Source organism: Miscanthus floridulus, chromosome 9, assembly GCF_019320115.1.
Source record: "Miscanthus floridulus cultivar M001 chromosome 9, ASM1932011v1, whole genome shotgun sequence".
Taxonomy (NCBI): Eukaryota; Viridiplantae; Streptophyta; class Magnoliopsida; order Poales; family Poaceae; genus Miscanthus; species Miscanthus floridulus.
Genome location: NC_089588.1, coordinates 107,187,788 through 107,213,456, shown reverse-complemented (window position 1 = coordinate 107,213,456; position 25,669 = coordinate 107,187,788). Strand labels below are relative to the sequence as shown.

General features: G+C 42.7%; 1 protein-coding gene and 1 pseudogene across 2 annotated transcripts; one reads left to right on the top strand and one right to left on the bottom strand.

Annotated features, from left to right (window-relative positions):
* Nucleotides 1-991: 991 nt before the first annotated feature.
* On the bottom strand, nt 992-7,966 carry LOC136484068 (vacuole membrane protein KMS1-like). Of its 2 annotated transcripts, XM_066481228.1 has the most exons (8): nt 7,780-7,966; nt 6,121-6,332; nt 5,813-5,891; nt 4,515-4,817; nt 2,980-3,137; nt 2,587-2,703; nt 1,581-1,766; nt 992-1,482 (listed from the first exon to the last, which is right to left on the bottom strand). In XM_066481228.1, the coding sequence occupies exons 1-8, from the start codon at nt 7,853-7,855 to the stop codon at nt 1,312-1,314; spliced, it is 1,302 nt and encodes a 433-aa protein (XP_066337325.1). In that variant the 5' UTR covers nt 7,856-7,966; the 3' UTR covers nt 992-1,311. The 2 variants fall into 2 exon arrangements, with proteins under 2 accessions (XP_066337325.1, XP_066337326.1); XM_066481229.1 differs by lacking the exon at nt 2,587-2,703.
* Nucleotides 7,967-13,221: 5,255 nt separating this feature from the next.
* LOC136480515 (xylanase inhibitor protein 2-like) lies at nt 13,222-24,769 on the top strand (annotated as a pseudogene).
* The last annotated feature ends 900 nt before the right edge of the window (nt 24,770-25,669 follow it).

The window sequence follows — 25,669 nt, the reverse complement described above, 5'->3', positions numbered from 1 at the left end:
ATCGTTATCATTTATAATTACTATACGCTTAGTATATAAATTCATCATGAAATATGAAAGGGGTATAGTTTTTTTTTATGAATCTCAGCACAAATACAAACACTCGTATACATATATGTACAGCTTATCCCAATAAGCTCCAGCAGACAGATCTAAGATTGACAGTCACCATAATTATCTTCTTGTCGATGGACAGTTAGGCACGTCACATACAATAGAAAGAATAGTACCATTAAATCTAAAAAAAATATGAACATCAATGCAAAAGTTGAAGACTTTCCCTAACCATCCATCACAATATGTCAATGGCTGGATGGGTAGTAAGGCCATTCTCAATGAGGAATTTCATGGTGTTATTTTCAAGACCGTGACATTATGTAGAAATATGGATAAAACATCCGTCTCAATGCAAGTTTCATTCTATAGTTTCATAGATATTTAATTTCACAGCTCATCTAGATCACTTCTTCTCTCTTAAAAACATTGCCATGTCATAAAAAACAATCATGTGACAACCTATTAAATACAGATGAAACTCACTGAGACTAGACTAAGTGTCTATTTCTTGATGTCTGTCACAAAGACTAAACTAAGATAAAGTGTCTAATTCTTGATGCCTTGACAGTGCATAATGCGGAAGCTGGATATTCCCTACAGGAAGTGGATGTGAATAAAAAAACATTGTGTTTCAGGTGGAGAATCTGTTGATGGTGGATGTGATACAAAATGATGTGTTTCAGGTGGACAATGTCAAGCCAAATTCGGGCTAGTGACATTCATCACCACGATCAGTGGCATGCTTGACAAGCAATGTCTTCTTTAGGAGGTTTTATTTGCCAAAGGAAATAGATGAACTAATGTTTGCTCTTTCTGACACCAATTGCAAACCAAATACATAGTAAACTTGACAACATAGCGTATCATTGTTGAATCCTCACATGTTTCTATAGCAACTCAAAAAAAAAAAAAAGAAACAGCTGAGTGCTAAATCTCGGCAAAAGCCAACCGTGCTTCATAAACAATCCCTACTGTCTATCCGTGTAGATGTCCCAAAAAAGAATAGAATGATTCTCCTACAGTCGAGGAACTGCCAGTACAGGCTCAATGACAGAAGGTCACAGGCTCACAGCCATCACCCGGCCAGTTACCAAGCCCATGTTTTCATTGACTGTACAGATGAATAACTAGTAATACTAATTGATAGTTGTTGGAACTTGGAATCATCTGCAGGGGCTTAGCCAGTTGTTAAGGATACAGAGAAGAATCTTTGCAGCTAGCAGCTGAAATAAACACCACTAGTTGCACCACTAGTTAGTTTTGTTCCAGGGTCGGGAAATCAGAAATACATTCCATCTCCATATCCTGCTGCTTTTTGAGATAATCCTGTGCTGTAGACGTGATTATCTTAATGAAGAAGTTGAGAAGCACAAGCCACACTATAGAGTTCCAAACCAATGTAAAAGAGAAATTCCACTGTTTCTCCTGTGCACATGGTAAAATTATTAAACCAATAAGAAAAATGAGATGAATAATCAAGAGAGGCTAAGAGACGGTCAGAGATTTTAAATGATGATACTAACCTCCATTTGTGAGGACGGCGAGACTGGTGTTGGTGGTGATAGATACTTGTCCTTGGCAGTATTGAGTTTGGCAATCACAGATGGCAGGGTAGCAGAAAGCCCAGGAATGTGACCAAATATCCAGATTAACTCCTTTTCCATAAGATACAGGAGCTGGTTGTTGCATAAGGACACAATAAACAGTGTCTGCGAGAGAAAAAAAAATGAATATCAGGAAAAGGGATGCTGAAACTACTGGTGTCAAACCACCTGACAAGGCACTAAACCAGCCAACCAGGTATGGAGAAACTAAAATGACTCAAAAATTGAGGAAGTCAGGCACCATAATAACCTTAGCAAGAGAGGTTTCACAATTAATTTCACTGTTTTTTTCAGGTATAGTCTTCAGTAGTTTTATTCTTCTATAATTATGGATACCAAATAAACCTAGAGAATCAAACCGAATCCAGTTCATCACATTATATTTCATTAACTATCATTAGGTTTATTTCATTTTCTGGTTCAGTTTTTGTTGAATTCTTGTAAAAAGAATAGGAATTTAATTAGGGGGAGGAATAGGACAAGACTTACTAGGGCACTCATCCTACTAATATATCAAATCAACTTATGCAAATACTGACATAGTTTGTGCTGAAATCATACCCAGGCATTCTAACATGTCCACGTCCTAAAAAAAATCAAAGATTGGCATGCAGTCTAAATCTACTTATCCTGATGGGCTTTTGCTGAGATGGTTGGTAGGATTTCAAAATTTGAATCCAAGTAGAGAATAATGATCACATACAAGCATAAAACAATACCACATCGAAGAATAGTTTCATCTAATTAAGTTAATAAAAGACTGTCTTCCCAAACATCAATGGAAAATTCTCCAAAAGATTGAACACACATGTGCAGCCAAACAATGAAGAGTGTGGCAACAAGTAGAACAAAGGCACACACGAATCACAATAAACACGATTACCGATTATTAACTAAGATAAAAGTATTAGGTTAGATGCCTCACCTGAATATGAGTCTTGATGATGGCCTTCCCAATCAAAGTTGCAAAAAAAAACTCCCAGAAAGGTACACCGAATTGGCCACACATAATACCAGCAAGGTCAAAGAGTGGGTTCGGAACCTAACAAGGGCCATCAAAATTAGGCAATTTGTTTTTTATTCAATGAAAATCCTCTTAAGAGGAAACTTATGGTAACTGCTGTACAGGAAATGTTCCATAAGCTTATCTCTTGGTGCCATTTTATCTAGACAGCTTTAAAATGTGGACCTAAAACCTTGCAAATGGTCCAAAGGTGATTTTGAAGGAACAGAGTCAAATGCTTAATAAAACAAATACGGTTGTAAGATATCGACAATGAAGAAATTGGTAACAAAGGATGGCAGACAGGGGACTAACCGAAGCAAGTATCAAGATAGAGAAGAAGTTGAGATGTTGAGAGTGAGAAAGAAGCCAACGCTTGGTACGATTAAGACTGGATGCTACTGTCCCATCTTCTTTGGAAGTAGCGACATCAAGCTCCTTAACAGCTTTTGACTTGTTTCCTGATAAGCGAGCTGCATGACACGATATCCATTTAGGATAGGTAGCTTAAACCAATCAAAGGAATAGAAACAAAAATGCCAGAACTATCTTTCCTACCCTTCCCAAGAACTCACATCACAGGCATAACACTTCTAGAAATGTTTTTTTTCCTAAAATCCATCAAACAATTGAAGCTCCACAGCACCAAAATGTTACCTAAATACGTAAACAGCTAAAATGTCAAGAAAAATGGGCATTGCCCTGTTCCCAGTTTTAGGAATTTAAGAAAACAACAACAAAACAAAACAAAAACGCAATATAGCATGTACTATTAGGCGCCTCTAGAAGAACATGAAGTCAAAAGTTAAATGTATGGTGTAGATAGAACGCTGAACTGTATGGATGTCCTCTTCTGTGGCGTCTCATCTCCCCACAGCAGCCCACGGACACCCATCCTAGGCCCGGCCACCTCCTCCGTCGTGTCCTCTGCTAAACCGGCAACCCAACCCAACCCTCAAGCGTCATCCACCTCTCTCACCTCCTTTTCTGACAAGCCCCAGCTAACCGGGCATTCCAAGTCACAGCACTGGTGCGCCGCCAGCCCTACTAGTCGTGGCGCACCAGGCCCCAAGATGCGGGCAGGAAGTCCATGGAAGGTGTCATGGCTACCTTGGCTTTGGCTTTGGCAGGCAGGAAGTCCATGGAAGGTGTCTCTTTAGAACTGGCAGCACAATACCCTGTTGCCAGTCATGCCACCTGCTCTGAGTTTCACCGTGGCCAGACATTGGCGAGGTCCAGAGACAGACAGTGGTTCATTTGGCTTTCAATAAACAATCGTTGTTGGATGGCTGATCACCTAGCCAAGGGACGACTCCCTCATCCGGCTGCTTGTCCCCTTTGTGACCAGGTGGATGAATCAATCCAACTTATGTTGATCACTTGTGTCTTTGCACATCAAGTCTGGTGCATAATCCTTCAGAGACTAGGCTCAACTGTGTGCAACCAGATTCTCAAGCTGGTGGTGTCAGGCAATCAAAGAAGTTCCCAGGGTGATCAAGAAGGGGCTCAATTATCTCATTATTCTAGTGTCCTAGGAGATTTGGAAGCATCGAAAAGATTGCATGTTCACGAATATTTCAATGGTGCTGCAGGCAATAACAAATAAGTTTACCCTTTGGTGTTCTGATGAAGCAAAAGCACCAAATGCTGAAAGCTCCCACACTAGGTGGGGGTATGGGGAAGGTTTCTAGATAGCCTTACCCCTTGCCAATTTTGCAAGGAGGCTGGTTTGAACCTGGAACCTCCAGGCCACAAGGGCAGAAGCTCTACCACTGTGCCTGGCCCACTCTAAACTATAATAGGACATCATTACTTAATTTCAGAAGGAAACTAAAGCATTGCAATTTTACCTGCTCGTGATATAAAATAAGGGGGAAGCTCGCCAAGTGCAGTCCCAATGCCCCAAAGAACTGCTTCCAACTGTATCTGCGGTAGTAAGTCAAAGACTGGGATCCTAACAGAATGAGCTGATGCTGGATACACAGGCGGTCCAAATTCTGAACATTTCTTGTCAAGCCATGACGGTCCAACCTTAAGCTGTATGGTATCATATGGAGCCATTTTCAAATCAATTCGACCACACTGAACAGCTTTAATAGTGAACAGAGCAATATGAGGACCTAGGTACAGCACAAATGTATGCAAACCAGAACCTGCATGTTAAAATTTAAACCATCAGCTTCTAAAATGAGTTCTCTCTGTTGCAGCAATAAACATTCCAAATTTAGATGTGTTAGTTTCCAACTTTAACAAGGATTAATTGTAGGTAGTAAAATCCCAATAACATACAGATTACATGCCTAGCAGAAAAGCCATGACTACTTGTATTAACCTAAGAACATTATAGAAGCTTGACAAAATCACAAGATAATAAGAGGCTAACTAATTCACAGATGCCATAAATAACCTTCCAAAGAAAGAAAAGAAAAAAAGGCATCTGTTTTCTGAGTACTTTTTTGATGCGGCATTGTGGCAATGTGGCCTTTCTTCACAGGCAGCTAGAGACATGCAACAAAAAAAATTCCAACACAGTAAAATTGTTGGAGGGCAACCAAATCTTGTGCATCGAAACAAATGAAGGATCTAGTACAAAGGAACAAACTCCATGGTCACTAATTTTAATAATTGGCTAAAAGGATCACTCAAAACGTAGAAAAGAAAACAAATCTGCAAACTGGCAAGGATCACGTGACAATATATTGAGAAGCAAATAAACAGGGCATCAAAAAGGCAAACAGTAAAATCACTATTCGTTGGAAGTGTGTGCCAGTTATTTTTTATGTTATCTGTATTAGATATATATAATCTGGCAGTTGATGCTCACTTGTCACCTTCAACTGTTTTTTTTTTCAAGTCCTAATAAGGTTGCAAACACGAACTAAGCGGAACAGGATGGTTCATAGCATTCCTTGAAAACACTAGGTTTAGCAATGAAAACCAAAATAAAGTATCTTTTTTTCTGCCTTGTTACAAATTTATTGAAATACATATGTTTCGAGCCTTCAAGCATACCACAGACTGTACGGTTAAGACATGATAACCGAAGAGATCGGTAAGTAAACTCCAGCAAAATTTAATTAATTCGTTTTATTTTCTTTTATTTGTAACTAAACTCCAAGATGTTGAGAGGTTCAATAATAAAACTTGCCTAGTCCAATTGACGAAGCCACACCTAATGAAACCCACCACAACACAAATTTAGCATAATTAAGGAACTCCTGCACATGCTGCATACATGTCAGAAAAACTAAATTAGTGTTCAAATACAATACCAAGATACTAACAATAAATTATTATCTCACAAAGATACAGATCTTCAGAGCATGTATCTTCCTTGAATATTTAGGCATTATAGGGCAAACTCTATGACAAAAAAAAAACAGTAACATGTGTTCTTATGAAAATGACTAGCCTATCCCACAGATTAATAAAAAAAGCATTAGAATGAGAGCACACCTTCTTATGCACGCCATCTGAAATAGTGAGTAAGATTCCAGGAGCTACCACCAAAACAATTAAGAGAAAGAACAAACTACCCTTGCTCAGGATATATTTTGCTAATCTTTTCAAGTATTGTAACACGGCTAACAGGAAAAGATGTAATGTTCTGAGTGGTTGTTTTGTGAGCGTCAAATTCTCCAAGTCCATTTTGTGTTTTGCCCGGAGTTCTGCAGAATAAATAAATACATGAGACAAAAGAAAAACAGAGCAACAGCACCAGTCATCAGCTAAATGCCAAAACAAAAAACTAAATTACTTCAACTCTAGTAATATGTCTGGTTATCAAGAACAAAATTCATCATCACTGACAAATCAGAACATAGAATGTTTGTTGCTGCAAATTGTCTTGATCTGGAGAGAAACAGAGGTTTAGTGTAGGCAAGCAGCTAGGACCTGTATGGTTTGTCCATTCAGGTAGTAACATTGCCAACGGTTAGACAATATTTTGCAAACTTGCTAAAGTTAGGTGATAAAAGAAGAAATCTTTCCACACTTTTTTGAGTCATTGACGCCTGGGAAAGTGACAGCATGAAAGGAATATTTTACACAGCTGCAGCTATGAACCAGGGTGGTCAGGCTCATTAACATGATGCAACATTTACACTTTGGTCATGAATTCACAGTACACCACAGCAACCTAGACAAATTGATGAGCTATTATCTCACTTCAGAGTTTGAGTTGTGCGCATCATGCTATATAGCAGATATAAAGTCCTTTTAACAGTCAAGCTTGCTGCTAATTCATATAGACTGGTATGCTATTCAGTTATTTTCAGCAATCAGTTCATCTGTCATAAATAACTAACTAAGCTATTCACCAACCCAGACCTAGCATTTCAAAAAAAAGTATGTACAAGAATATTTGCTACAATGACATCAAATATGTGTTCTGATCATACTAAATTAATGTATTCCCTCTAATACAAATTCACATGTATCAAATGAAAGACATTTCCAGAATGGGATTTCCATCTGTACCACAATTTGAGGCACACTTTTCATCTATACCACTAAGCTAGTAAATGACATTTGGGGTCTGATCCTGCATGTCATTTTAGACAAGCCGATGGTAATGATAAGTTCACCTCAAGTGATGGTATAGTAGGAAATGTTTTTAACTTGCAGAATAGCCACGCAGAAACTACAAACTTTTCACAAACATATATGCTGATATGCAATGTCCACGATTGCCAAGCAAAATAATGGCCTTTGATAGCATAATAAACACCTCGTATATTCCTCTCTTGTAACTCAATTCTCTATACTATATAACTGATTAGTAGCACAGCTCCTCAACTAACGTAACCTTCAAATTGAAACAGCATGCTCGTTGGAAAGCAATAGCACAAAAGATACGACACGGTATATAAAGCACGCACAATGCATTGATCCGCGCTTGAATACAATCAAGCAAATCAACACAAGCATCACAGTGCACACACCAATGAAACCCCTTCCAAGGTTATCCCCGATCTCAACATACCTATTCATTCCCCTGCCCCCACCAATTACACACCGATTTCAATCAATAAAAAAACACAAGCTACCAAGCTTCGATCCACAACGCCTTAACGCCAGCCACCACGCGCATTAAACCAAGGCCACGGATCTCACCGGGGATGACGCTCCCGCCGACGTTGGACCAGCTCCGTGACGGTGGTGCCGCCGCGGACATCTTCCGGCGCCCCATCCTTCCGCTCCCACCCCCGCGGCGCTCGGCTCGACAACCCTAGATCTCAACGGTAGTCGCCGGCGTCGGCTAGTGGGGGCGTTTTGCGAGCAACGGATATGACAAAGCCGCTCTTTTTAATTTAATGATTATTAATTAATGAGAAACCAGTTTCTATTTTTGTTTGACTCCTCTCGTTTGGATGCTTCGCTGTTTGGTGGGGCCCGCGCGGTTCCGCCACTTGTTGCTAGCAACGGATGGAAACAGTCCGGAAAATACTCCAGTCGCTCGCAGTTTCACAGGAGTATTCTACAGTTTACACGGAAACCGAAAACGAAAATACGGAATGCTGCTCGTGATCGGAAAAATGGGGATATCAAATATCGGTCAGGAATCGGTAACTCCAACCAGGAGGGCATACTGGCATAGTCGAATATGCATTTAAAAATACCTGATATTTTTTCGATAACAGTCGCGATACAGAGTCTTTTTAATTATGAACTTAGATATATATTATGATTTAACTTAAAATTAAGAGAGTAGATAAATAGCTTAAAACATTAGATAATCACAGTCCAAAAGAGGAAAAATATTATTTTCTCCGTCCCAAAAAATAACCGAAGTATCGCTTTTCAATGAGTCAAATCATCCTCAGTTTGACCAAATATATAAAACTATTAATTAGTATTTACAATCCCACAATACATGTCATTTGATTTCTGTAAGATATTATTGTAATAAGTATATTTAAACATATATCAATGTTGATATTTTTTTTACGGTAATGCTCTCTACCGAGCGTCCGGCTGATTGGACAGGACGGACCCGCCTGCCCCCGCGCCTCGCACCTCGCGCGCCCCACCGCGTCGCGCGCTGCTCTCGCCTCGTGTTGCTTGCGCCTCGCGCTGCACTCCGCCACACCTCACGTCTCCCACCCCGGACTCGCGCTGCGCACAACCGAGGTCCGACCTCCGCGCCGTGGCCTTGAGCACCGTGCTAGCATCAAGCTCCGTGTCATGAGCGTCCATCGGGGGCAGCAAATAGATGAGCACATGTTGTAACAATATGTTTTCACGCGTTTAAGATGTATGTTGCATGTGTTTTCATCTGGATGTTGCAGCAGTAGATCTGATGTTGCATATTTTGCAATGACTATACATTATGCTGCAAGTGTATGTTTCAGCTGTTTCAAACATATGTTGCAAGTACTTTATCTAGATGTTGTATATGTTGCACTGGCTATACACGTATGTTGTGCATATATCTATCAAATGTTCCAGCTGTTTCAAACGTATATTGCAAATGTTTTATCTGGATGTTGCATATGTTGCAGTGTCCATACACGTATGTTGTAAATGTTCAATTTGTTTCGAACGTATGTTGCAACAAATGTTTTATGTTGCACGTGTTTCACGAGTAGGGGCGGCGAGAGGGCGTAGGCGAAAGTGGTCCCCTCGGGCGCAGCGGTCCCATGTGCGGAGCACGAAGCTGTATCCATGGATGTGGTAGCAGGCGCGGAGCACGAAGCTGTATCCATGGATGTGGTAGCAGGCGCGGAGCACGAAGCTGCATCCATGGACGGGCAGTAGACGCGGAGCACGAGACGAAGCGGAGCACGAAGCTGCATCCAACAGGCGCGAAGCACAAGGCGAAGCGGAGCACAAAGCTGCATACATAGACGCCCTAAGGATATCATTATTATTATTGAAAACAGGCGGGCAACAGGCACGGGCGTCTGGACGGACGCCGCGTTCGGACGTCCGGACACTAGTCTCTCCGTACTTTTTATAAACCTCCTTAGATTTGGGATTATTTGTATCTGAGGAAGTGAGATTTCTATTTTCTTTTAACAAAGGAACTATATATAAAGAAAAACACTAAGTGTCTACTTGGATGATGTTGTTTTCGAAAACTATAGTTTCACCAAACTGTGGTTTTATAAGCCAAGGAGATACAAAATTGTTGTTTAAAAAAATAGATCACGAGTAGAGTTTCTAAAACTCCAAGACTAAAGTTTTGACAAAACCAAGGCTTTATAGGCTAAGATTTGTTGCATCCAAAGACTCGGTAGCTTTTGAAAACCAAAGTACTCCCTCCATCCTAAATTATAAGTCATTTTTGGTTTTTTCTAGATACATTACTTTTGTTATGTATCTAGATATACATTATGTGCAGTGCATAGCAAAAGTAATATATACAGAAATGCTAAAACAGCTTATAATTTGGAATGAAGGGAGTATTTTATAAAACCATAGTATTTCTCCAATAATTCAAAAATACTTTACATATAAACAAGATCTAAGGCCCTTTCTACCATTGTCTACTGCTATGTGTATCTAGAAAAATCAAATTTGGACCGGATGGAGTATATACAAGTGTGAAATATTACGGCACCTATTGGAATCAGACCATGAATCCATCGTCACTGGGTGTAAGTTGTTCTAACTTGTATAACTATGTGGCATAAGTCTAGATCAAGTCCAGAAAAGTGGGACGAAAGAAATTGTACACCGACCGGTTAGTTGGGAGGACATGGATAAAATTTGGGCCTGTCCGTTTTCACTAAAAGTTTACTTGGGTCTCAATCTCGGAATTCGATCACGCATCACCGACACATTGACACATGCCCGGGTCTGTATGTGCAAGCTCGACTACGCCACAGAGTCGTGTGTGTACTGTCGGCGTGTTAGACCGTACGTCCTCCCCTGCACTCCTCTTCCAGTACGCGAAGATTCTTCCGTGCATTACCTTGTTTTAGTGTATACATTATTATACTTTTCTGAGAGCAACTTAATTAGATTATGCATTTATATTACACAATGGTCAGCTAGCATGTGCAAGCTCAACTGCTTTCTGCAGTGATCTGTCTTACACTGCACTCATTCAGTCAGGAAAGGAACTTCTGTACATTTGCTTCGTTCTATGTTAAAGTACTAACATAATCCTTGTTATCAACGAAGAACATGTGTATATATATATACAACACTAACGTGTGCATTAGCAGCTACCAATCACGTCCCTCTTCTTCCCTAATCCTCTATATAAATACACGAGCTCCGCACCTGCAAAGCTAGTTAGCTAGCTTCACACATCCATCATCACTTCTTCATCACCAGTCCCAAACCACACCACACCACACCACAATGGAGTTCTGGCAGCGTCCCCCTCACTAGTAGAGAACAGACCTTTGATCCTCGGTCAAAATAGGCTCTAGTTCCGGTATTTCTTGCGCCCGGGACTAGAGATATCTTTAGTCCCGGTTGGTGGCTCCAACCAGGACTAAAGGTCCCTCCCAACGGCTACTGCGCCAAACAGAGCTGGCAGGGACCTTTAGTCCCGGTTGGAGCCACCAACCGAGACCAAAGGTAGACTTTTACTCCTGATTGGTGGCTCCAACCGGGACTAAAGGTCCCTGCCAGCTCTGTCTGGTGCAGTAGCCGTTGGGAGAGACCTTTAGTCCCGGTTGGAGCCACCAACCGGGACTAAAGGTCCCCCCTTTATATCCCGGCCGTCTCCTTCTTCCTCCCCGAGCCCGAGCTCAGCACATTTTGAAGCTCACTGCACTAGTGTTCTTGCTTCCTCCCTCCATTGTTCCTACATCCATTCTTCGATTCCTTCGTCGATTTCTTCGATTCCTCCATCGATTCTTCAGTTGTAAAGGTTACCAATCTCATACTCTCATTTTTCACCATTGTCTTATCTCATTTTGTTCACTATATATATGGTTCTTTATTGTGGGTTTTTTCATTTGTAAGCAATTTGAGCTCAAAATCACTTCAAGCTTGCATATTTACATGAAGAAAGGTTAAAGTAGCTATTAAAAACTAGTATTCACCGTTCATTTGTAGCATGCATAGCACACTTCATTGTTTAGAGATATAGAGAATTTTAGAGTTTTTTAATTTTATTTGTTTGTAAAATGAGAAATTTATAGTGTATTAAAAAATGAGTATAGGGACTAGTGCCTCCGACTGGTATGACAGATGCAATGCAAGGCCGTGCAATAGGAAGCAAATTCGTTCTCTTTTGACGATACGCTCGAACAGCCAGGCCTGACAGATTTGGTGGTTGAACGGGTCCGTCGGCCGTCGCCGTGCGACTGTACGACAAAGAACGGCATCGATCGACCATAGTATTTTATTGTCCGGAGTCCGGTCCGGGGTGCAATGCAACGCAATGACAATTGACAATGCGTTGCTAGGTCAAAATATGGTCATTTCTATGGACTCCGCGACTAAACATTTTATTTTAACTTTTTATGAAATGAAAAACTTAGAAAATAGTTAAAAAATTATAGAAAATCCGTACTAGTTGAACTTGCGGACCGTGTTCAGCTCGGCGAGCATGTTCTCTGCCGAGCGGTAACGGACATCAAGGAGGAGCTTTGATTCTACGAGGGAGAGCGGCAACAGTCGTGGAAGACCGTGTTCCCTTCCTCGTAGAATCGGAGCTCTTCCTTGACCAAGTACGGTGCCGTCCGGTGGAGAAATGCTCACCGAGATGACCACGTAAGCAAGGTCAACTAGTACGGATGGTTATTTATTAAAACATGTTTTTGAGCTATAAATCCTGCTGGCCGTCTTCTTCCTCCCCGAGCCCGCCCGAGAGCTTAAGTTCAAATTTAAGCAGTGTTCTTGCTCTTTCTCCATCCATTCTTCGATTCCTCCATCGATTTCTTCGATTCCTCCGTCGATTCTTCGGTTCTAAAGGTTACCAACTTCATACTCTCATGTTTCATCATTGTCTTATCCCATTTTGTTCACTATATATATATATGGTTCTTTATTGTGGTTTTTTCATTTGTAAGCAATTTGAGCTCAAAATCACTTCAAGCTTGCATATTTACATGAAGGAAGGTTAAAGTAGCTAGTTGAACTAGCGGACCGTGTTCATTTCGGCGAGCATGTTCTCTGCCGAGCGGTAACGGACGTCAAGGAGGAGCTTTGATTCTACGAGGGAGAGTGGCAACGGTCGTGGAAGACCGTGTTCCCTTCCTCGTAGAATCGGAGCTCTTCCGTGGCCAAGTACGGTGCCGTCCGGTGGAGAAATGCTCGCCGAGATGATCACGTAAGCAAGGTCAACTAGTACGGATGGTTATTTATTCACACGTCCCGATATCGTTGCAGTAGTCTGTCAATCACCGTACCCAAACGTAGTATATATATAAATATAAACGATAATCGATTGTTATGTGTGTACACTCCCATTCTTCTATTAATTTGCGGAAATATCATGTGAATTACTTACCTGCCGCAGTAAAAGACGAGAACACAATGACCATTAAAAATATCATTGTTTAGAGATATAGATAATTTTATAGTTTCTTAATTTTATTTGTTTATAAAATGAGAAATTTATAGTGTATTAAAAATGAGTATAGAGAGTAGATGGCAACTGCTTCCGGGTCCTCGACCTCTCATGGGTTTCCAAAGCGACTTAGGCCGGGCCTCCCTCTTATTCTATGTGGCAAGTGTCGTGATGAGACGAAGATTGTGATGGAGTACCGAGTGAAGAAGGAGGGTTCCAACAAGGATCGTATCTTCTACAAGTGTCCGGATCGCAATGTGAGTTATTTTATCGTATTTAATGATTATGGTTAGTTTATACCTATTTTCATGATGGTTGTGATTAAAGTTCTAATTTTTTGTTTTAATTTCAGTGGGATGGCAGTGGACGGTGTTCAGGCTTCTACTGGGAGGAAGAGTATGTTGAACTCGTGCAAAAATATTTTGCATAACAGGCAGATACGACGGCTAATGAGGCAGTGATCCAGCTGAAGAAGCCCAAAGATGTTGCACAATCGGGGGATCTGTCTGTTTTGGTTGAGATTGGTCGCAAAATCCTTGTGCTCCTGAAATGTATTTTACCTTTAGTTCTTTTAGTGGTAGTTGGGATTGTCTATATTGTAGCGATGCTTTCATAAATTTGTACCTTTTGTGGTGGCACGCATGTTGTATAAATAATTAATTATGATCTAGGTTTTAATATGGTATTTATGTCATGTAATGCAGATGAGCCGGCATTGGATGTACAATGCTGATCGCCGCTCCCAAGAGTTCATTGACGGCGTGCATTCTTTGTTACGTGCGGCTGAGGCAAACAAACGCGACGGTTTCATGTGCTGCCCATGTGCCATATGCAAGAATACGGTGGAATATCCTTACTCAAGGACTCTTCATTCACACTTGTTCAAGTCGGGTTTCATGCCAAACTATATTTGTTGGACGAAGCACGGAGAAACCGGCGTTGTAATGGAAGAAGGTGAAGAAGAATAATGGGACGACAATGATATTATTCCCGATGGTGCATGCTTCAATGATACTGCAATGGGAGAAGCTGAAGAAGAGGTAGCCGCAGAAGATGAGCCTGCTGATGATCTTTGTCAGGTCATTCGTGATGCACAAAGAGAATGTGAAAGTGAAAAGGAGAAGACCAAGTTCAAGCAGATGCTAGAAGATCACAAGAAATTGTTGTACCCAACTTGTGATGCAGGGCAGAAAAAGTTGGGAACCACACTAAAATTGCTGTAATGGAAGGCAAAGAATGGTGTATCTAACAAGGGATTTGGAGAGTTACTAAAAATCCAAAAGAAGATGCTTCCAAAGGACAATGAATTGCCCGTCACTACCTACGAAGCAAAACAGGTTGTCTGTCCTATGGGGCTAGAAATCGAGGAGATCATGCATGTCCTAATGACTGCATCCTGTACTGTGGCAAAGAGTACGAGAAATTGGATGCATGCCCGGTATGCCATGCATCGCGGTATAAGATCAGGCGAGATGATCCTGGTTATGTTGAGGGCGAACGTCCGCGGAAGAAAATCCCTGCCAAGGTTATGTGGTATGCTCCTATAATACCACGCTTGAAATGTCTGTTCAGAAACAAAGAACATACAAAATTGTTGCGATGGCACAAAGAAGACCGTAAGGTAGACAATATGTTGAGACACCCTGCTGATGGGTCCCAGTGGAGAGCAATCGACAGAGAATTCCCAGAGTTTGCAAATGACGCAAGAAACTTAAGGTTTACTTTAAGTACAGATGGTATCAATCCTTTTGGAGAGCAGAACAATAGTCATAGCACTTGGCCTATTACTCTAAGTATCTACAACCTTCCTCCTTGGTTATGCATGAAGCGGAAGTTCATTATGATGCCTGCGCTCATCCAAGGCCCGAAGCAACCTGGCAATGACATCGATGTGTATCTGAGACCACTTATTGACGAACTTCTCATTTTGTGGAATAAAGAAGGTGTACGTGTGTGGGATGAGTACAAACAGGAACACTTTGATCTGCGAGCATTGTTGTTCGTAACAATCAATGATTGGCCTACTCTAAGTAATCTTTCAGGACAGTCAAACAAGGGATATAATGCATGCACACACTGCTTCGGTGATATTAGAGGTGTATTCTTGAAAAAATGTCGAAAGGTCGTGTACCTTGGCCATCGTCGATTTCTTCCTGCAAATCACCTCGTAAGAAAGAAAGGCAAGCATTTTAAAGGGAAGGCAGACCACCTGACTAAGCCTCGCAACCGAACCGGTGAGGATGTACTTGATATGGTCAATGATGTGAAAGTTGTCTTTGGAAAAGGACATGGCAGCCAACCTGTTCTGAATGACGCTAACGGTCACGCACCCATGTGGAAGAAGTCCATATTTTGGGACCTACCCTATTAGCAAGTCCTAGAGGTCTGCAACTCGATCGACGTGATGCACCTGATGAAGAATGTTTGTGTGAACCTGCTAGGCTTCATGGGTGTGTATGGAAAGCCTAAGGACACATTTGAAGCACGACAGGACCTGCGTTGTTTGAGAGAAAGAGACAACCTGCATCCAGAGAAGGTAGATGATGGACGCCATTACTTACGTCCTGCCAGCTACACTCTAAGCAAAGAGAAGGAAATCATGTTTGAATGCTTAAACAACATCAAGGTACCATCTAGATTCTCCTCGAATATAAAGGGTATTATAAATGTGCCAGAGAAGAAATTCTGTAACTTAAAGTCCCATGACTGTCATGTTCTCATGATGCAATTACTTCCAGTTGCATTAAGAGGAATTCTACCTCCAAATGTATGTCTAGCCACCGTGAAGCTATGTGCATTCCTCAATGCAATTTCTCAGAAGGCAATTGATCCAACTGATCTAGCTAAACTACAAAATGATATGGTTCAATGTCTCGTCAGCTTTGAGTTGGTGTTCCCTCCTTCCTTCTTTGATATCATGACACACCTCCTAGTTCACCTAGTCAAGGAGATTTTCATTCTCGGTCCTGTGTTCCTACACAACATGTTTCCCTTAGAGAGATTCATGGGAGTCCTAAAGAAATATGTTCACAACCATGCTCACCCAGAAGGAAGCATCGCCAAGGGCTATGGAACAGAAGAGGTCATTGAGTTCTGTGTTGACTTTATTCCTGACCTTGACTCGATTGGTGTTCCTGAATCGAGACATGAGGGGAGACTAAGTGGAAAGGGGACACTAGGGAGAAAAACATATATTGGTACGGAGGATGATTATTTCAATAAAGCGCACTACACAGTTCTACAGAACTCCTCTTTGGTAGATCCGTATATTGAGACACATAAGGATCTCTTACGATCCGAGTTTCTAGGGAAGACTAAAGCTTGGATTACACGTAAGCACATGGAAACTTTCGGTGGTTGGTTGCAAAAAAATGTCAAGGTGATGAGAGCATCCATGAGCTACTGTATTTATTGGCTATGCAATCATCATGGCATATCATCACATACAAAGGGTACGAGATAAATGGGAACATATTCTACACAGTAGCCCAAGATAAAAGGAGTACCAACCAAAACAGTGGTGTCCGCATAGATGCCATAGACCCGAATGGGAATAGGCAGACATATTATGGCCGCATAGATGAAATATGGGAACTAGAATATGCACCTACTTTGAAGATCCCATTGTTCAAGTGCCAATGGGTCAAGGTGACCGGAGGTGGGGTAACAGTAGACAACGAGTATGGAATGACAACAGTAGACCTTAGTAATATTGGGTACAAAGACAAACCATTCGTCCTTGCCAAAGATGTGAATCAGGTGTTCTATGTCAATGATATGTCTACCAAACCAAAAAGAGGGAAAAACAATAATGACTCAACCAAAGAGCCAAAGCGCCACATAGTTCTTTCAGAGAAAAGAGTCATCGTGGGAATTAAGGACAAGTCGGACATGTCAGAAGATTATGAAAAGTATGACCGAATTCCGCCCTTCAAAGTGAACAAAGACCCTAGCATCTTGGTAAATGATGAGGACACTCCATGGTTACGACGCGATCATAACCAAGGGACATACATAAAGAAGAAGTTCACTGCTGTGCCCACTTGATGATATAGTGATTTAACGTAGTGTGTGTTTGAGATATTATGTAATAATTGTGAATTCAGATATTTATTATGTCGTGTTTCAAATTAAATCAATGTTTGATTTGGTGGGATTTCTCTCTCGAAAAGTTAAATTAGGATATTGAGTGATGAAAAATTAAAATATTAACGTTAAAATGATGTGAAAACAAATTTCCTGTCCAAAACCAATAGTTTTAATAATTTTAATTAAACACTACATTTTTGCATTAACGAAATAATAAATATTAGTTACATTATGTTTTATAATTATAACAAAAAATAAAAAAGTTAGGTTATAGATTTTTCCTATGTGCAATAAAGAAAAAGAAAATCCATATTTTTAACAAAATAATTTTATGCCTTTTATTTAATTTACTATGTATTTAACAAGAAAATCCATATTTCTATTAAAAAAATTTGCTCAAAACAGGCGGGAAACGAAACTGCAGCCCACCTTTACTCCCGGGTGAGAAGCCCACCCAGGAGTAAAGGTGGGCTGCAGTTTCGTGGCCTACCAAAAAAACCCTTTACTCCCGGTGCATGTTACCAACTGGGAGTAAAGGTTACTCCCGGTTGGTAACACGCACCGGGAGTAAAGGGACCTTTACTCCTGGTTGGTAACACGCACCGGGAGTAAAGGGGTGTGGCATATATATACCAGTGCCATCTTCTTCCTTGCGTTCTTCGTCGATTCCTCTTCCCCTGCGCCCACGCCACCCGGCCCACCACACTAAGGACGTCGCCGCCACCCCGCCCGACGCCGGTCGTCGCCACTGCCTCGCGCGCGTCCACGGTCCCCACGCCACCCCGTGCGTCGACGACCTCATGGCGCCAGCTGCTGCCCGCCCCGGCTAGACACGCGGGCCACACCGTACCCTCCAGCGCGCGTTGACATGGCGCAACGATGAGGCTGCCAACGCGCGTGGCTTCCTCTCCTCCATTCCCAAGGTACGTACGTACGTTCTACGATGGCAATGATTCTCCGCGACCGTCGTATGTGCGTGCTTGGTGGTTCATAATTTTGTTCGTGATTTGGCGATCTTGATCGAACAATGTGGTGGCGGCGCTGATGTCGGGCGATCCTAGATATAAGTTTCATGGCTAATTAATTCGTACGTGTATGTGTGTTGTTAAAATTTTATTTTATAAATGGAAAGATCAAAGGTGGAAGTTTATTGCAATTTAAAATGGAAGGTAGTTCGATGGCATCTCAAAATGCGCGGCATCTACTTAAAGAGCTAGCGAAATGGAATATCGAAGTTCTCTTATGCGACCCAGCTGGGCTGCTTGAGTTATTATATATTGTTACAGTACATAACTGGTACAACAACATATAGTTGGGGTCTAACGGCATGGAATACTAGATAGTTGGACCATAAGTTAGGGCCCCTTCAATTAGTCAGGAATGGAGCTGGGAATTATTCCGGCTTACCAACATTATACAAATTAGTGAACCATTTCAACCGAGTACTGCCGGCTGGTGGCTGGCATATATATACAGCCCCTGGTATATAAGCGCCATGCGTTTCTATGTATACGGCGGAGCACCGCCGCCCTCGTTCGCCCTAGGGTTTATACGGCGAAGCACCGCCACCCTCGTTCGCCCTAGGGTTTAGGGTTTATACGGTGGAGCACCGCCGCCCTCGTTCATCCATGTGTACAAACATATATACGGCGGAGTACGTGGAGCACCACCACTCTTGTCACACCGTCCTCTCTCGCGGCCTAGTCGATCAACATTCGTATTATCGTTATCGTTAACGCTAAACAATCACACTAGGGCGAACCGCGTTGTTGATGTCACCGACGTGGTTCGCCCTAGTCACCGACGCAATTCGCCCTCAGCCATTTATGTATAGCCCTAATTCGCCCTAGTACCAACGCAGTTCGCCCTAGTGTGGCGAATTGCGTCCATGACCGAGGGGCAATATTTAATAATGCATATTATTCGTAGATTTTACGCATGTAAGCAAAGATTTGACATACTATATATTGGTTTTGTTTTTTGAAGCTAGATGGCTGACCCGAGAAACATGGATGAGGAGGAGTTGATGATGAATTTGATCAACACTGGCACTCAAGTTGCCGGCGATGATGGTGCTAAAAATAACATGCAAGAGGATGCAGATGACGGGAGTCAGTACTTAGCTCTTGAACAAAATGAGCAACAACATATTGGCCAAGTATATATTTTTTATTATTAGCTATATATATTATCATATGTCTTATGTGTGCTCATGACATTAAAAATAATGTTTATGTTTTGTAGCCCTCTGGATCGACATCAACAACTACAACGAAGAGTAAAAATGTTCGAGGTCCTAAAAAGCCATTGGAGGGCCACTTCATCATCTTGGAGTTCAATGTGGATACAGGCGAACCGGGGGGGCAAAAAAAATGAAATTCGTGCACCACTGTGGTTACCTTGTACAGGACTGGCACTCGATAAGTACCCGCGAATGGAAGAAGAAGACCAATGCTCCTCATATCAGTTTTATCTCCAATCGTGACAAGACATTAATTTGGAATGATGTCTTGGAACATTTCACGCTCCAAACAGATGGTTATGATGATATAATAGATGGTGATGAATTGAAGGAGCGAGTTAGGGATTGGGCAATGAAGAAGATGGCCACCCAATTTTAGACTTGGAAGAAACACCTATACATGACGTATGTCAAGAAGAACATAGCACCAGATTTTACTGTCCTAGGCCCGATCTCAAAGCAGAGGCCCTATTGGGATGAGTTTGTACAGTACAAGACGTCGGAAGAGGGTGTGAGTCGGGTGATAAAGAACCAACGTAATGCCCAACAGAAGACATACCACCATAACTTGGGATCAGGTGGCTACCCGACTGCCATTAAGAAGTGGAACAAAATGAAAGCAGACCTTCTAGCCAAGGGTATCACACCAGAATCACTTGAGTGGGGAGAGCGTGCAAAGAATTGGTTTTTTGCTCATGGGGGAACACTGGACCAGGAGACAGGGAAGTGCGTTTATGGCGTAAGACTGCAAGAAGCAGCAGAAAGATTGTTTTATGCTCAGAGAGCTACTGCTAGTGGTGCGTTCAGGCCCAACAGAGAGAAGGATGAACTGACATACGCCATCGGGACTATTGAACACGGTGGCCAAACTAGAGGCAAAGGAAGTGTCTCGTGGGAGCATGGATTCCCTCAGGACAGACCTTCCTATAGAAGCCGTCAGAGAAAGAAGGAAGAAGAGGCATAGCGGCTCCAGAGGTTGGACGAAGCGGTGCATGAAGCACAGGAGCGGGAAAAAAACCTTGAAGCGAGAATGCAGGAGGAAATCAGAAGGCAAGTGCAAATAGCAGTGAGTGCAAGCAAGCAGGCATCAGAGCTAGGAATCAATATTAGCCAATCTGTTCAGTTGAAAAGCAGCTACGCTTCCACAGAGATACCAAATCAAGGGGACACAAGACTGCGCTTTGCTGTGGATGACGTCACTGAACCTTGTACATCGTGTGAGCTACACATTCCGAAGGAGAATTCCACAATCAAGGTGGCTATCGGTCTTGTTAATCCTATCGACCGAACCAAGACACCAAGGATTCATAGGAATATAATCTAAGAAGGATATGCTACCATCTCGGTAGATAAAGCTGAAAAAGGTTTTAGTGATTTGCCTCTTGACATTCCTGGAGGTGATGGCGAGAAGACTCTAGGAGAAGCAGAGAAGACATTCATTCTATGGCGCAAGCACTACATCATCATTCCCGAGATGTCGCCTCAACCTCCTCCTGAACTACCTCACCATAGGTGCGGATGAAAACACTACATCATTAATTTATATTGGCTTAAATAATTAACAATCTACTCATAATAATATGTCATTCCTTTTTTTGTAGCAGATCCTCCCCCAACCTAAATCCAATTGTTCAATCGCCAGATCATCATAGTGCTCTGTATGATGACAATGTGTTGGAAGGCAAGGCTGCATCCACACCATCTCCAAGGAGGTCTCCAATGCTGCAGCCGCCACCTCCAAGGAGGTCTCCAACGCCGCTACCACCACCTCCAAGGAGGTCTCCAACACCTCCCCTGCCCCCGCCTACCAAGAAGCCAAGTACTAGCAAGAGGCCAGCCCCACAAACGAAGAACTAGTCCCCGTTGGCAAAGAAAGCCACCATGAAACCAATGGCTATTCCCAAAATAATATCTGAAGAGAAGGAAGAAGTAACTGATGCATATAAAAAAGATATGTCCAGATTCTATGACAATCTTAAAAAGAATCAAGAAGCAAGGAGAAACCCGGAGAAACCGTACTTCTTCGTAGCTCCAGATATTCTAAGAAAAAAGGTGGCTTCTTTCCAGCAACAACAGCGGGAATCTCGTAAGCCGTCCAAATCAACGTTAACGGACTATGATCGCACTCTCACCAAGTCAATTGAGGCGGCATAGAAAAAGAAGCGGGCAGGGAAAGGAGTTGCACAACTCGGACAACAATCGCACCAATCAGTCCCCCCGCTAGTTGTTGGTAATGAATATGGTTCGAATTAGGATTAATGCATCAGGCAAACATACCTCCGGATGTCGATTTGGATCACCTTGGTGAATTTATTGAAGAGACTGGTCTCGACCTTTACCAGATGTTTGGTGATGGAAACATTGAGAGTGCGGCGGAGGTTGATATTTGGAAGAAAAAATTTGTACTAGGCCAGAGTCTATACAACCCTCAAGCCGTATGTGATCTGGGGACGCAAATGTACCTGCTAAACAAGTGGTACATGCAGGCGTCTACCGGTGGAGACTTCTGCGTTGGTGTTAGAATTAGAGACGAACATTGGTTCCATGGCAATGATGTTATGTATATTGACTTTGCAGAATTTCATCAACTATGCCACCTGACCTCTCTGGACAAAGTTATCATTAGCTGCTATTGCCTGTAAGTAATAATTCTTTCGATCTATTATTAAACTCATCATATGTGTGTATATGCATATAAATTATCCTAACAAGTACTATATATATGCAGATTTACAATGATAGAGCTTAGAAAGGAAGGCTGCAATAAAATTGGTTTTGTTGATCCCCATATAGTATTCAAAGACCTAGTTACTCCAAAGCCTAATTGGAAGTCTGAGTCAGAGAGTAACCTCATGAACTTCTTAGTGAACCAATGCCACAAGAAGGATATACTCTTTCCCTACAACTTCAAGTGAGTGTTAATAATGTCGATCATCCTTAATGGCTCATATGTTGATTGTAGTTAATTAATGAGTGTTATGCGTTATATCCTATAAACACATGCAGCAATCACTGGATATTGATGGACATCGATCTGGTGAAAAGTCACTTGATAATCTATGACTCGATGAGAAAACCACAACAAGACTACCAAGATATGATAGATATTATCCAGAGGTAATTTCGGTATCTCTAGCAACTATATATACACACAAACATGATGATTAACTATATTTGATGACGTGACAAATTTTTTATTGGGCAGTGTTTGGAAAACCTTTATTGAGAAGCAACACATGGGAAAATGCAAAGCGCCACTGAATGTAATCCCTTTAAAAGTAAGTCCCCTAAATCGCATCATCTTTATTAATTAAACATATAGCTTTCACCGGATCACCAAATTGGATGACAAATCTTTTTCTCGTAAAGTGGTGTCTGAGGCAGGAACAGGGGAACAACTACTGTGGTTACTATGTTTGCAAGTTTATCAAGGTGGTCTCCCAAAGAACTCCTACAGAGAGACTCAAAGTACGTTAAAAATACACTATATATTCATTTAATTATTATTATTGATTGTGTTACTATGTCTTTATATATATATATATGTATGTACACATATTAATTTATTTTCCTTTAATTCGAACCTGTAGGTTCGATGGTTCGAGGAAAAGGTCATACAGCAAGACCAAATCAAAGCAATTCAAGAGTCTATAGCCGGATTTTTTAATAACCAGGTCACCGATTCCAAGAGCGAGTTCTACTTCGACCCAACACTGCCACGGAAGCCAAGCTAGAGGATGAGAGGAAACTTGTTATATCACAACAACTGTAATGCAATCTTTTGTAATATATGCACATGAAATAATATAATGTAAAATACACATATGCATGCATGCATGTAAATATATATGATACATGCATACATATATATATATATATATATATATATATATATATATATATATATATATATATATATATATATTTCTATGCTTGAATTGTGTGATTTAATACGTTCATTGTGCTTGAACCGAAACATACTATACACGCGTATAAATGTATAATTAGCAACGTACAATACGACTTCAAAAACCTATTTTGAAAAGAAAACAAAAAAATGAAAAGAAAAGGAAAAAGAAAAAAAACCTTTAGTCCCGGTTCGTATTACCAACCGGGACTAAAGGGTGCCGGCCATCGTGGCATGTCAGGAGGCACCTTTAGTCCTGTTTGGTGTTACCCATCGGGACTAAAGGTCCCCCTTTAGTCCCGGTTCCTGACCCGGGACTAAAGGACCCCCTTTAGTCCTGCATGCTTGCTCCCGGGTGGGGAACCGGGACTAGAGGCAGTTCCCCACCGGGAGTAAAGCTCTGTTCTCTACCAGTGCCTCCTAGCTACACTTGTCCTCGTCTCCCTACTGGCACTGGCGATCGGGTCACAGGCCGACGGCCTCGGCGACGTGGCTGTCTTCTGGGGCCAGAACAAGGACGAGGGCATGCTGCACGAGGCCTGCGACACGGTCGCCTACACCACGGTCCTCATCTCCTTCCTCCGCGCCTTCAGCCACGGTAGGTACTCGCTCGACCTCTCAGGCCACACGCTCGTTGACCGGCGTCGGCGATGACATCAAGCACTGCCAGTCCAAGGGCATCCTCGTGCTCCTCTCCATCGGCGGGCCCAGCGCCGCCTACTCCCTCCCCTCGCCAAAGTCAGCGGCTGATGTCGCCGCCTACCTGTAGGACACCTACGTCGGTGGCTCCCGCGCAGGCGAGCGCCGCCTGTTCGGCGACGCGGCGCTGGATGGCGTCGACTTCTACATCAACGACTAGGGCGGTGCGGCGGTAGCGCACTACAACGAGCTGGCAGCTCGGCTCTACATGTACAATAGGAGCTACCATGGCCGGCTTGGCGTCACGCTGATAGCCACGGTGCGGTGCACGTACCCGGACCGGCCGAGCGTGCAGGCATCGCTCACGACAGGGCACTTCGCCCGCATCCACGTTCGGCTGTATGACAGCTTTAACTGCACTGTTTTCGCCAGGGAGGACGCGGAGAAGTGGATGGCGGAGTACCCGGCCAGCTAGGTGTTCGTCGGCGTGTCAGTGGAGGAAAAACGTGGCCAGGAGTGGGGCACCGGGGACCTCAAGGACCTCTACTGTGGTATTCTGCGGTTCGTCGAGGAGCTGCCGAACTATGGAGGACTCATGGTCTGGAACAGGTACTACGACAAGAAGAACCACTTCATCCACTACACCACGACACCAGGATTTGCGATGGACGGTCTGACACTAAAAGCGGCTACTGCGATAGATAACCTGACACTAAAAAGTTATAGCGACAGACTTCTGCAGACAATGTAAGTCTTGTCGCTAAAAATGTTTAGCGACAGACAGTACATTTAGCGACAGATAGTCCATTGCTACTTTTTAGCGATAGATGCTCTATTACTAGGCATATATCGACAGATCATCCAATAGTCCATGTATTTATAGCGATAGATTGTTCTACAGGACAATATAAATATATATAAAAAATACAATGAGAAAACATGTAGCACATATCATACCCAGATTCAAGCTTAAGGTTCATCACATAAAATATAGAAACACATACATCACATGGAGGTCAATACATACATAAACATACAATCTTGTCTTGCAGAGTACATCATCTAACAAGATTAGTGTTGGGGACCAAATACTGGGGAACCCAAAGAGGAGGAGGTAATAACCATCAAACGTTGATGCTTCTGAACAAACAAGAGCGCAACTACACTCCTCGCCCGACCTCCGAGGGCCGGACTCCACCTCGCTCGACGTCTGGGGGCAGACTCTACCTCACCCGACCCCCGAGGGCTGGACTCCGCCTCGCTCGACGTCCGAGGGTAGGCTCCGTCTCGCCCGACGTCTGGGAGTAGAATCCGCCTCGCCCGACGTCTGGGGGAAGACTCCGCCTTGCCCGACATCCGAGGGTAGGCTCCACCTCACCCGACATCTAGGGGTTGGGCTCCGCCTCGCCCGACATCTGGGGTTAGGCTCCACCTCGTCCAACGTTTAGGGGTAGACTCCGCCTCGCCCGACGTCCAAGGGTAGGCTCCGCCTCACCCGACATCTTAGGGCGGGTTCCGTCTAGGCCGACGTCCGGGTATAGGCTCTGCCTCGCTCGACACATGTGCGCTGCTTCTTGATAACTACGCGTACAGATATGGCAGAGCACTCAAGTCAACTACAGTACCGAGGACCATACCCTGCACGCCTGCA

Coding starts and splice junctions, on each gene's coding strand:
- LOC136484068 (XM_066481228.1), bottom strand. CDS start 7,855: ATGGGGCGCCGGAAGATGTCCGCGGCGGCACCACCGTCACGGAGCTGG. Junction 3,138..4,514: donor TTATTTTATATCACGAGCAG/GTAAAATTGCAA, acceptor CGTGTCATGCAG/CTCGCTTATCAGGAAACAAG. Junction 1,767..2,586: donor TCATCAAGACTCATATTCAG/GTGAGGCATCTA, acceptor TTTCTCTCGCAG/ACACTGTTTATTGTGTCCTT.